At 34.3% G+C, this 14008-nt stretch overlaps 1 protein-coding gene across 2 annotated transcripts in view; it reads left to right on the forward strand.

The window, feature by feature from the left end:
- The window catches only part of LOC6497107 (neuronal acetylcholine receptor subunit alpha-7), a 53731-nt gene extending 42434 nt beyond the window's left edge, over positions 1–11297 (forward strand). For both annotated transcript variants that reach the window (XM_001962705.4, XM_032455244.2), the window contains exons 8-13: positions 363–449; positions 1909–2018; positions 6079–6230; positions 6485–6607; positions 6694–6832; positions 7070–11297. In XM_001962705.4, coding sequence (XP_001962741.1) covers positions 363–449; positions 1909–2018; positions 6079–6230; positions 6485–6607; positions 6694–6832; positions 7070–7222 — 764 coding nt within the window. In that variant the 3' untranslated portion in view covers positions 7223–11297. The remainder of the gene's footprint in view (positions 1–362; positions 450–1908; positions 2019–6078; positions 6231–6484; positions 6608–6693; positions 6833–7069) is intronic.
- The last annotated feature ends 2711 nt before the right edge of the window (positions 11298–14008 follow it).

Genomic DNA, 14008 nt, shown 5'->3' on the forward strand with positions numbered 1-14008 from the left:
CTGTCAATCGCCGGGACAGGGAACATTAGTGGGGTGGAAAATCAGTGGGGACCGACGATGGCCGAGTACACAAAACTGAAATAGAAATAAATGGCTGGGAAGTGGGTGTTGCAAAGTGCACAGTATTAACAGCTTAGGGTCGCAGGCGCTTAAAGGAGACACTCTAGAATTCCTTGACTGATGTCAGCTGCGAGTCGACGAAATTCGAGTTATTTAGCTTGGGCATGTTACGGGCAAACGGATGGTTAACTCTAAATCAAGATAACCCCTTTTATTTACTGTTAGCCAAAGTACGTCACGGGTTTGACCGGACTTCTGTTCTATGTGATAATTTAATAAACATCTCCCCGTTTGACATCCAGGTGTTACCATCTTGCTCTCCTTGACCGTGTTTCTAAATATGGTTGCCGAGACAATGCCGGCCACTTCCGACGCAGTGCCATTACTGGGTAAGATCATTTTGTTTACCAATAGTAGTCGATGGTAGAGCTTCTAGTAAATGTATATCATGTTATCGCTGTCTACTTATTGCGTTTGAGTTTTTTAATGCAATCCATTAAGCTAAACATCATACTTAAATAAATCTATACTTACATTCTTGTTTATGAATAACTCTTAAGTGCCGTTGCATATTCATTACATAGATCCATGCATTTCTAAAATGATTTTAAAGTCCGAAATAAAATCCGATGATTTTATAATATTAAAACCTTGACACACAATTAAAAATTAAATGATATCAAATTGATTTAAAGCATTGCCACCTTTTAATATACATTTTCTTGGACAGCAAAGCCTTCCATCAAATGGTCGGCTATGAAGTCTTAAAGGAAAGTAAAAGCTGATGCTGCAAAAAATTAAACTAATTCGTAGAGAAAGAAAACTGTTTAACCGAATAACCAAAAGGGCATAAAAATGTTGATAACAACCTTTAATGTTTTACCAAAGACCATTTAATAAAGTAATTACTCTTTATATATATAATCTGATCTTTAAATACCCAAAATGATCAATATACATATATAAAAATAACACGAGTTGGTTTGAAAAATGCACACATTTGACAACGAGTTTCTTGCACGCTCTAAGTATTTATTATTTCGGTTGTTGAATAAAAATTGGAAAACACCTTAAGTTGAGCTCTTCAGAATCCAATAAATTGGCTTAAAATTTGTTCAAAAATAAAGACGAAAAATAATTTATTTGAACTGCTCTACTATAAAATTAAATTTTTGAAACAACCAATTAAATCCTTTTTCATAATTTTGTTTACAAAATTATACAATCTTCGAATTCGAATATATTTTATTCAAAAAGTGCATACGAAATTTCTATTATATGTTTAAATTTCTAATTCTACGTACACTTTTCGGTGTCTAACTTCTATATATACCATTAATCTATTCCTAAAGTATAAAAGCTAAAGTTAAAATCGTGTGTGTGTGATTTAAAAACAACATGTAAATCTAAACCTATTCTTCTCGACAATAACATTTGCTATGCCTTTTAAAACCGATGCAAAACAAAAACAAGATGCTAACAATCGACAAATTCTGCATTAATGTACTAACTAAAATATTTTGTACATATTTCTTGCCTTTTTTCTTTCTTTCAAACAAACTATGTACCTTCTGCAAAATTATATGTGCTCTTAAAATTCATATAATCCAATCAAAACCAAACAAACCAAACACTATGAACTCTGAATGAACTCTGAAATATGCGTTGGCCCGAACGAACCAACACAATAACAACTACTGCCAACCCAACTCGAAAACAATAAAACTAATCAATTATCACTTGCACCACAACAACAAAAAAACAATCACAATCTATTTACACACCCAATGAAATAAATATATATATAAATACTTATATATATTGCCGACACGCCCAACCAACCAACAGGTACATATTTCAATTGCATAATGTTTATGGTAGCTTCATCCGTTGTGTCAACGATTTTAATATTAAATTATCATCATCGAAATGCTGATACGCACGAAATGTCCGAATGGGTAAGTTTCAAATAGGTCAACCCACCATCCATTCCAAAAAAAAAAAAATATATAAAATAATAATACCACAGCAACCAACAAAACTCTATCCAACCAACTAAAAACAAAATACTGAAATAAGAAACAACTGCAAGAGCGACCATCACTCATCATTTATAGCTTCAGCTAGTTCTCAGTGGTCACAGGACTGCAGCTTCAGAGGGAGTGTCCTTTTTTGCTTCCTTCATTTGTTGCTTTGCCACAGTTTCACCAAAAAAAGTACAAAAAAAAAGAGAAAGTATTGTACAGAGGACACTGGAGGATCCCCCAGATCCCTCGACTGCTGCGGGCTTTGTGACCACTGTCGCATAGAATTAGCATTTTTATCTCAAACAAAGGCGAAAAAAATGACGAAATTTTATGCGAGAGCCATGCAAATATAATTTATGTGTTAGCTAGAGAAATGTTTTTGTGTTAGCTATTACCACATTGTTTAGTTACTGGTTGTAACTTGTGTTGTACTCCTCTGTTGTAAAACCAACCCCAATCTAAACTACAAATTTCTAAGCTAATATTAAATTCTATTCAACAATTTTAAATGCATTTTATAAAACCCATAAAATGTGATTAAAATTGAGCCGACATCAAATTCTCTGCATAAAACGGTTACTGAGGTGCTTTAGAACTTAAAATTTTAAATCAAAATTCGGTTAAGATCCAAACACAAAAATATTCAAAATATTCCAACAAGATACGACCACTTAAAGCACCTATAGACCGTAGAATGCTATAAAAACTGAAAATATTAAATGAATTATAAAAACGTATTTGCAAATAGTTGCACAAATAAATGTTGTTGTTTAGTATTATTTAAATGGTTATTATTGCTGATGTTGTCGTGCATTTATGTTTTATACACATGTCTTCGGTTTGGTTTTTATATTGGTTTCGATAGTTTTTGATGCCTACTTAGAGGCGTTTATGCAATTTGCTGCCGCAATTTGATTTTTCCCCACTTGATTACGTTAGAATGACCTACTATACATATATGTATCTGCTGTTCGGCTTTGAGAAGCAAAGCTAAGGCAAAAACTGCAAATAAATGTCAGTTGAGTTGAATTTGTGTGTGACCCAAAAACGTAAATCAAAAGAACGTAATGTAATGCCTCGAAAAACGAGGCGAGAAGCAGAGGAAGGGAGCAGAGCGAAAAGCCAGTGCCGAGCCGAAATGTGACGGACGGATGTACAGAGTACCAAATGAATGTTGTAACCATCCAACATGTCTAGCTACTATACGTGTCTACTATAAAATAATTTATGTAATGAAAAATATCGTAATGTTGATGTTGGGCCCATATTTTGTACTTACTATATGTGAATGTAAGCCACAACCTCGATCCCAGCAAGACACCCCAATATCACCCAACTAACCAGCAACCAGCAACCAGTAACCAGCAACCCGGTCCCCAGTCCTTTTTTTTGCTTGTAACTTTGTCACCAGTTGCACACCCATACGCTTTTGTATTTGCATCATTATACCCGTGTACCTGCGAAAGGACTAACAGATATAAAACAGATGCCAACGTCACAACTGCAGTCAAAATATGCATTATATTATGTGATGTGCTGGTGTACGAGGTCCTGTAAACGGTATTCCCTCCCGTCTGTATTTGTCTCTCAATCTCTCTTTTTTCTCTATAAATTATGTATTTACTCTGTACATAGTCTCTATATGTGTGTGTTACGAAAGATTATTGGATGTTGTGTGTAATTTTATATAACGTTCCTGGGACTACATGGCTTGCGCAATTAGAATAAGCGAGGTGACCTGAGAAGGCCCTTTAATGTATCGATGGAGGGAATGGATAATAATAAATAAAACTTACGGAGGGTTATATTACTCTAACTCAATTCCTGTGGCAGTTTTTGAAATGCAATGAATAGAGTAGCCTTTTAGCAACTGAATAGACTACTTTTTTCGGAAAAAGGAAAGCCTTTTTCTTCCCGTTGATATCAATAACGAAAGACATGACTTCATAGCCTTCTTCATAAGTCTGTCACGGGACTGTCAAGTGGAAGCAATTTCTACACATTATTGCAATTGCCTCGAAGTGCATAATGAAAAGTTCCGCTAGACGAGACCCAGAAATGTAAGAGGAAATCGGGAATAAGGGCAGCTCAGTCGAAGTCGATTGGCTTTTAAGAGCTCACTCGCATGAAAAGTTTTGTATGGTTTTCGCGTAAGAATGCGAACGGGCAGGGTCCTCCCATCCACCACTCACTCCATGCCGTCATACAATTGAATTTGGAACACATGAAGGAAAAACCAAAACGAGAAATCAAGCGCACAAAGTAACCGAAGACCCTTCTGAAAGGAGGTGGCCTGGAGGAGGAAAGGTGCCTGACAGTTGCCCCAGTTGTGAGTTGTCCTGACATGGCACCGAAAATTGAGCCAATTGGGCGGGCAGGTGCATTAGAAATGTGCATGCACAAGAAGTCCTTCTACGACTTTCTCGACTGTCGCCTGGCACTTGAATTGGCCCCAGAGACCTCCTTCCTCCAGTCAGAGCCCGAGCCAAAACCACAGCGAGTTCAGCCCGCCTGTTCCCGCGTTTCTGTGTGATAACAACAAATCAATTTGCTCAAAATTTGCACAAAGAAGAGGGGGCGGCATTGATATGGATATGGCAAATGCCAGTTTCTCCATTGCAATGGTTAACTTTGCATTTAGTTTGCATGCCACGTCCTGAAGCGCATTTCCATGTAAGCTTCTCGCTTGTTAGCCAAAAAAAACCGCCAACAAGGAGTGGGAGCTGAGCAACATGATAGAGGAGGCAACCGTCCAGGCCAGCAGGACGAAGGACAAAGCAGGAGTATGGCTGTGGATTGGGGTTTTGAGGGGGTGCATGGACAACGACAGTTTCACACAAAGTGCAAGCGGGGTTGTCAACTAAGAGCGTCGGTTTTTCAGCTCCTCAACAGAGCGGGATAAGCTGCGGGCTTCGTGGCGGGCGGATGGGGTTGAGGAGGGGATCGAAACACATCCTGACTATCGATTGGCGTTTTTTGCGTCCTGGGGGATTTTTTCGTGGCAGCTTTCGAATTCTCTTCGAGTACTCGTTCATTTAACCAGTTTACTAGTTTAACCAGTTGGGTAGTTACCAGATGGGAATGATGGGTAAATGGAATTACGACCCAGAGCTGAGATATGGATGTGAAAATAGTTCTTAAAAATAAACAGAAAACAACATGATATTAAAGAGTATATAAGGCTGACTAGACGAATAATACTTTTACCTTTAAAATAATGGGCCCCGAAAGCCATCCACTCAAAATGAAAAGCGAAACGAAATCCTTAAAAATTGAAATATGGGAAATAAGTCAAGGGTCAACTCGGTTTCGGCGTGAAAAGCTTGGGGGGGGGATTGTTTGCGGCTCAAGGGCTTAGGGCCAACTATTGCCATCTCAGCGATGTTTGTTATTTTTGTTAATACTAGTCTTGTGTCTGTGTGTTTGTGTTTCGTGTTCCATGTTCCTTATGTGTACATATATGTATCTGTGTTTGTACAGTAGATCATAAATTTTGCATGCACCATAGCTATAAATAAGCAGAGACCATGGCGAAAATCTAACACACTCCATCTCCCATGCTCAGAGACACAAATAAACGAATAAATATTATTATAGCTAAGTGTAATAACAAATCACCCAGCATACCGACTAAAATTCACCCTCGGACTAAAAGAGCACCAACATGTTGCTCGCCTTCGAGAGCGGTGTTGCTTTAGTTGTAATCAAAATCGAATATAAATCATACTTGTGGCCATCTGTCTGTGTGCTGGTATCTGTTCATGCAAAATAGCCATAAATCGTGAAACGCCCGGTTGAGGTTTTCACACATTGTTGGCAAAAATACCCACACAGATAGACTGGCACACAGTCGTCACCCACAACACGAACCTTTAACACACGCAATTGGAGCTTACACACACAAACACACACATTAAATTTGATTTTTTTATTTTTATAATTTTCTTGGGCTCCTGCCACTAAACGTTTCAATTTCGCCACCTGCCGTTAGATACGCATCGTATTTCTATGCTGGCTGCCATGGATACTACGAATGAGCCGGCCGGGAAGGCCACTGATCCTGGAGTTCCCGACCACGCCCTGCTCGGACACGTCCTCCGAACGCAAGCATCAGATACTCTCCGATGTTGAGCTGAAAGAGCGGTACTTAGCCACCGATTTATGGCCAGAGAAATAAATCAGATCTAATCAGATCAAACACAACACTAAGCTCTAAAGAAAGGCTTTAAATAAAATAGAACTCTTTTAGAAAGATCTGATTTTTTTCTCTGTGCTCTTATGGTTTTTGCTTTTGCCGGAACAACAACTGGAATTATTCACGAATGCGAAAGCAGGAACAGGAACAAATTATTCATTGTATTCTCGTGTACTAACTTACATTATTACCCCGATTCAAGCTCATCCAAGTCCCTGCTGGCCAATGTTCTGGACATCGATGATGATTTCCGTCACAATTGTCGCCCCATGACGCCCGGCGGAACACTGCCCCACAACCCAGCTTTCTATCGCACGGTTTATGGGTAAAGAGTCGCAATTGGCCCTTGGGCTATCATAGGGTTAACTGGAACTTGTTATTCACGTCCTTACCATTTCCACCCACTTGCAGACAAGGCGACGATGGCAGCATTGGACCTATTGGCAGCACCCGAATGCCAGATGCGGTCACCCATCACACGTGCATCAAATCATCAACAGAATATGAACTAGGCTTAATCCTGAAGGAAATTCGCTTTATAACTGATCAGGTAGGTTGGAGAATTTGAGTTCCTATTTAGCGGAAACGAGATATTCAACTGTATGTCAGATATTTGAATAATAAGATCTTTGAACAAGTCACGTTGCATGCCCTAGCACTCCAAGTATATTAAGCAACAGAATTTAATTGTTTGCCTCATCTTTTTCTCTCCAATTTAACCCTCTCTATCTCTTTGAAAATTGACAATACACCCAAACCATCAATACCAAATGATTCAAATAAACAGCTACGTAAAGATGACGAGTGCAATGACATTGCCAATGATTGGAAATTTGCAGCTATGGTCGTTGACAGACTGTGCCTTATCATATTCACAATGTTCACAATATTAGCCACAATAGCTGTACTACTATCAGCACCACATATTATTGTCTCGTAGCCATATGGGCGAGGTGGTTATTGTTATTGGTTTTATTATAAAATCAATTTGTTAATTATTAAATTAATAACGAAACTGTTTAAGTAAATGAAAACAAGCAAAAAAAAAACAAAAAACTTTACAAAACCCTCACAAAAAAATAGTAAAACTCATAATATAAAAACTTTTTGACTAAATAATACAACTAAAAAAACAAAAACAAAAAAAAAACCCAAAAAACTAAACAAAAAAATTAAAAGAAGTTTAAAATTTGTCTCTAAAAACACAATAATTTAAATATATAACTCTCCTTAAAATGTCTTTCATAAAAATCAAACATACACTGAAAGAGACTTAAACATCATATACTAAATCATTCAAGCTAACTTATTCCAATTTTCCTAAATCTAAAACAAAAAATTTAACAAAAATTAAACAAAAAACCCCTAAGCTTTCCCCACAAAATCCCCCAAAACAAAACTCACTCACTTCCCCCCAATCCTACTTAGCTATGTTTCTTCCACTAAATATATATATACGAATATATATGTTTGACAAACATGCAAAACGGGTATATTTTCTTTTTAAAATTTTATATTTTATAGGATAAGTGAGAGAAGTTTTCATAAAATAGACAGACGGATTTTCGAAATTTTTTTTTCGACATACTTCTAAGCGAATTGCAGTATTTTAATGGCAACACAAAACCTGTCCCCTGATCTTTAGTTTGTGAGCTTTATAGAGAAATAATGTAGTTGAAAACTTTCCAATATTTATATGACATGAAATGACATCCCAACGTTTTTGGATCTGCAAGCAAATAGTTGATTTTTGAACCCTCTTGAGAGTTGAAGTGAGTCCAGGGATTTGTTCCAAACCGTTTTTGCTACGATTAGTACCTAGAACAATTAAGAGATTCCACGAAATTCCCTCTCTAGAGTCTAGACAGAACTGCATTTCCGAAACACAGAACCAATTAACCCAACATATCCTCTACTGAGTACATCTAGTTCCCCTTCCCAAACTTAAATTCATTTAAATACGTATCATAAATCCAAAACCAAAGCAAAAACCTAAAAATATCCCAAAAACCCTGTAAGCTTACCAAAACCAATAGAATAACCAATCTAAATTGGAATTACAAACGATCAAAGAATTACTATATGATGGAAAACATAGTGATGGAGAATAATGAATAATGAAAATTGAATTGAAATTGAAAGAAGAAATATACAATTAAATCTTTATTAACGGGAAGGCAGAGTAAATGAGCCCAGAATCGCGTTGGTAAATTAAATGTCTCCGAAGGACCGCATTTCATTCTAACCGACGTAGCACGAGACAACGGAATTTTGAAATTTGAATGGTTGCGAGCAATAATATCTGCGTGTTGATGAATTGCATGATTTTTTGGTGATGCAAACGATGATCGAACGAGCTATTGTACGAGAGCCTAGGCAGCGGGCAAGAGTTCGTTCCTTCAACGCATTGAGAACAGCGATCCTATATACAGTCTAACTTTCGGTATTGATTTCACTCGTTTTGTAATTTGTTTTAGCTATCGAAATGCGAATACTCAAAGTTAAAACACTGTAAGACACCAGAAAGCAATTCACAAACAAGATCACAAACAAATATATGATCGAGGGAGAGACAAACAATTACTCGATATTTACCAATAACAATGAACATCACTAGACCCTGTAACACATAACATGCCGGTGCATGGGTAATTATGTGCTTGCTTAAGTATAGAGTGCACAAAACATACTAGATCACAGACCACAACAACCAAAACATATAAACCAAGGAGCTTTATACAGATATATACTATATATATGATCGAGTTGGGCGATATCCGAGCAACTCAACGTTTCGTATATCTGTAAACCACAAAATCCACACAAACACTCAAGTCCAGACAGAAAGTATGACTATTGTTCTATACAAGGATATAATCTTGCAGTATGTTACTGTCCGCTAACTTTCCAAGCACACAATTTCTGCCACAAAACAAGATATACAAGCACTAAAAATCTTAAAAATTACCACTGCCTGGGAACTGAACACGGAAGTGTAAGGGACCAGATGGAGTATATAATTCGAAATAGCCTTCTAGAAGTATGATTTTTGAGAAAAGGCGGCCAAAATACTCCACTTAGTCCTTGCAATACTTCTCATAACAGATCCCAATGGCGAAAAAAAATATTAAAGTCAGCAATACCTACTTTGACAAATTTCACACTAACTTTTCTTTCCACTCCGAAGCAAAGAAAACGTTCGAAATGAAATTAGCTTTATAATTTTTAAGTTACAGTTATTCTGCTTCTAATTGTAAATCTTGTGCAATGTAAACAATCAGAATTTTTCTTTGAATATAAACAAAATGAAAACAACAATACATAAGCAATCGAACATATAGATCACAGTAAAGAATAAAAATATGTCAAAAATAAATAACGGAAGGTAATCGAAAGGTACGATTAGTAAATAACTATGTCATTCAAATTAGACTAGGCTACACAAAAAATACCATAAACTGTATGTATTTGAGGACTCTCTCCGAAGAGCTACAAGAAATCGATTGGACAAGCTTGCAATAGTTTTACACGAAATCATTTAATATAATGGGAATGACAAGCAAATCGAAGAACCGAAAATATTGAATGGAAATCATTTTTTGTTTAGTTCTTTCCTAATTTCTCTAGCAAAAAAATATACTCAGAGATTTTGTATGACATACTGTACAAATTTCTGATTAAACTTACTACATTTTCGGTTAATTTATTTTTGAATGGCTTGAATTAGGACGAATAAGATTTAGCTTTTGATAAACGATTGAAAGTGTAAAATAAAATGAGAACTTGAAATATTTTGAAAGGTGAAATTCTTTTTAAATTTTGTTGAGTGCCCACAAGATGTCAAAAGCCAGTAGGAAAGCAAGTGGGTTTTTCTTAATCTTTTGATACAAATATTTTTTATTTTGTATACTTTTCCGATACTTACGAATGTCAGTGAGAACTCTTAACGATAGATTTCAATCCTAATGCTTAAGAAAATGTAACAAATAATAATAGTGAACATAGAAAACAAGCTGCCAGCATGAAAAATAAAAACAATAACTAATTTTAAATATTTTATACATTTCCATCAATTGTGCTTATTTAATGCAAAACAAAATGAATGAAAAGAGGAAACCCAACTGAAATAGCTGATGAAAGTTTTCCAATAGCAATCAATAACTGGATCATGTTCGACACTCACATAGCTGATGTTGGATACTAGTTTTCATATAAGCAATTTTTAAAGAAGATGTCACCACAGTAATAAATATATAGGAAATAGTAAGGCTCTATAGGCTGCAAAAATTAATCGAAAGAATTGTTCACAGCCAGGCTTCTGAGCAAGTTGATTGAGATGGAACTAATAAAGTTTAATGCATAAAACGAAAGTTTGGAGGACGATTAGTTCATCAAACATGACACACAAGTATACATATATGTAATATGCGTACATATATTATATATATGTGCACTCTCAAAGGCGTATATATATACATATATATATCTATATGAGTATGTATGTGCGGGCATATATGTATGTATACTTCTTTTTAACACTGACAAAAAAGTATATATATGGATACATCGCATACTATGTAATAAAATAAAAATAAAATATTTGAAGCAAATGATGAAAATTTTTCCTACAACTAGTTGCATTTAAATGAATTTTAAAAAAATATACATAAAAGGATATATTTATTAAAAACTAAAAACCAAAAAAAAAAAAAAACAAAGAAAACAAAATAAATAAAACACAAATCCAAAATCCTTTCTCTACTGAATAAAAACACATTACACTTTAAATTAATATTAAACTAGTCATTTAAATGGGGTTCAATGAATACCAAGCAAGATCAAGCAAAATGAAATTGTAACCTAGTAAATATTTAAATTAAAATAATTTTAAAAAGTGAAAAAGAAACAAAGAAATAGCAAAAAATAAAGCGCTGATTTTTTATGTCGTTATTAGTATTTAAATTTAAATAATTGCATATACATAATACATAATTAAATGAAAAACAAAAAAAAAACCAAAAACATAATATATGACATACCAAATTAGAAGAAAATTGAAATTGGTCATTTTGACCTAAATAGTAAATTATAGAAATGAAAATAAAAATGAAAGGAAACAATGAAAAGACAAGATGGAATCCCAAGTAAAACGATTGTAAAATTTTAATTATTATTATTCAATAATAAAAACAACAAAAAGATTTGACAGAAATACAAAAAAAAGCTTATTTTAAGTTTTATTCCCATTTATATTTTGAAATATCGACTGGAGGAAGGACATCCCAGGATCGATAGCTCTAAAGACGATCTGAGGAGAGGATCTTGCTGCTCCATCAAGGATCAACCCGGAAAGGTAAATTCTGTTCAAAATCTAGCTACACTAGAGATTCTAAGGATAATGGTAAATGTTTATAAAAAAAATGTAAATATATTTTATCAATGTTCATGAAATCGTAACTCATTATAAAATACATTCATTGCAAAAACACTGAATACACTGTAAAAACTAAAACTTAGATTATGTAGTAGCGAAAGGCAAACGAAATGAAAAACTTGAAAATATTTTTGACATTTATATTCAAAGTGGTAAAATTTCACACATGATTTAAACAATATAGAGACTTTTGAAAATTTTACTAAAAAAAAAATTCTGATTCCTCGCGCAGTTTGTCAACAACCAGCTGAAACTAAAATCCTCTTCCTTCTTTAGAATCCTCCTATTTAATAAAAATGTATAAATAAATACCTAGCTAGCCAAAACTACTGATTTTAGCTGCAGCTAAAGGAATTCAGCGTGTATGTATGAACTTTATTTTCATTTTATCCATTTTGTGGACACTTGAATCTCTGAATAAATTCTATATTTAACCCATTTCGGCATGATTTCTTAAGTCCTTCTCTTTATTTTAAAAGTCCACACAATCTAGCTTAATTATCTAAAAACCAAACACAATAACTTTAGTATTGAGTCATCTCTTCTCCTATTGTGCACTTTTTCTTATACATTTGCTTTTGCATGTTATCGTCACATCATTATAAAAGTGTTGTAAGAAATATATATAGTTTTTTGAAAAATTACTAAAATATATATTTTTATGTAATTCTGTTTATAACTGCCAACCTACCCATGAGTTACTTTTGGTAAGTATCTATGAATTATATTTTTTCAACGAGTTACTAAAGTTATTTTTCATTTCAGGACTTCTGTACGCCGTTGAACATCCTTTCAGCCGAATGTTACCAGAGGAAATACATTTTTAAATAAAATTTTAATAGTTTTATTTTGACTTTAATTTAGGAATTTATGTATTTTCTTATGTTTTATTAATAGATAAACAATAAATAAAATTTATAATGTTTAAGAAAAAAAATGTGGTCAAGAAACTCTTTGAAATAGCCAAAAAGGATGTGAATTACAATTACCTAAAATATAATATATAGTAATAAATGTTTGAGTTTTGAAAAGCTGCCGTATATTTGGAAAAAAAGCTTTATAATCGCTTTTAAAAAACATGAAACTTTCGAGCCCCATGGGGCTCCAATTCATGAACCGGAACTGGTTCCATTTCAACAGAGCGCCTTACAGCACTATGGTGATAACAGAATGTGAAAGTGATTTAATGCGACGTGGAGGCGAATAACGCTTTCAGACGCACAAAAAAGCATTTCTCTTTAAAAAAAAAATGCTTTATGCATTGCTGTTTTTTGCAGCAACAGACTTTTTCTGTTAAATGTTATGGCGCCACCTATTTTTAATGAACAATTTCGGAGTTTCGGAGTGATTATTGATGGCGCCATCTGGTGTTGGTTCTTTACAAATGTAGAAAAACAAGTATTGTGGGGCGAAAATAAAATAAATCTTTTAAAATTTAAATTAATAAATAAAAACTTTTCAATAATTTAAAACCTCGCACAAAATATAAGTAAATATATTTCCCCATTTCATTCTGGCAACGATATTGGTAAAAAGCTTGGCCTCTGAAAGTATTGGAAAACGTGTTATAGAAAATTTTTGAAAAAAAGCCCGCCATCTGATGTTTCAAAACTAAGTTTGACATAAAACCGAAAAAGATCAGTTGCATCTTGTCATGTTATCAGCCGGAATCAAGAGTCTAGAATTCATACTAACAATATTTTTATCTAACAGTATATAACGGTCTTATATAAGTTTAATTACCATAGGTATAAGTATGATTTAATAAACTAAAAATAAAGTTTTTTTTTGGGGGGTTTTTTTGTATGTTGTATAAAAAAAATTAAATTAGCCCAATATCACAACAAACGAATTTTTTTTTCAATATAAACAAATAATAATAAATACATAAAATAAATAAATTTAGCGCCAAATGCGAGAGATGCCGAAGAGCCGAAGCGAAAATGTGTGTCGTAAATGTTTTTTAGTTTATAGAGTTTAAAGGATGTTGGTGTTGCATGTGGAAAAAATAAAATTGCAGCGCAAATATGCAATCCCCCGGCCATCGATGGCTGACTGACCACTCTTATCATAATAGGGGTAGGTGATGAGCCCGTTCTATGTCCCGTCCAGTTGATGGGGGGCCCCCGCCATCGCTTTTATTTTTTGCTCGGCATTACACATTTTTGTGCGTGAAAAAAAAGAAGAATTAAAATGTGTATATATTATATTTTTTTTTCATATATTCGTTTAACAAAGCGGTTTAAGCGAGTACATAGGCATAATGTATACATAGTTATGGCTGGTTGTAGT

Source organism: Drosophila ananassae, chromosome 3R, assembly GCF_017639315.1.
Source record: "Drosophila ananassae strain 14024-0371.13 chromosome 3R, ASM1763931v2, whole genome shotgun sequence".
Classification (NCBI taxonomy): Eukaryota; Metazoa; Arthropoda; class Insecta; order Diptera; family Drosophilidae; genus Drosophila; species Drosophila ananassae.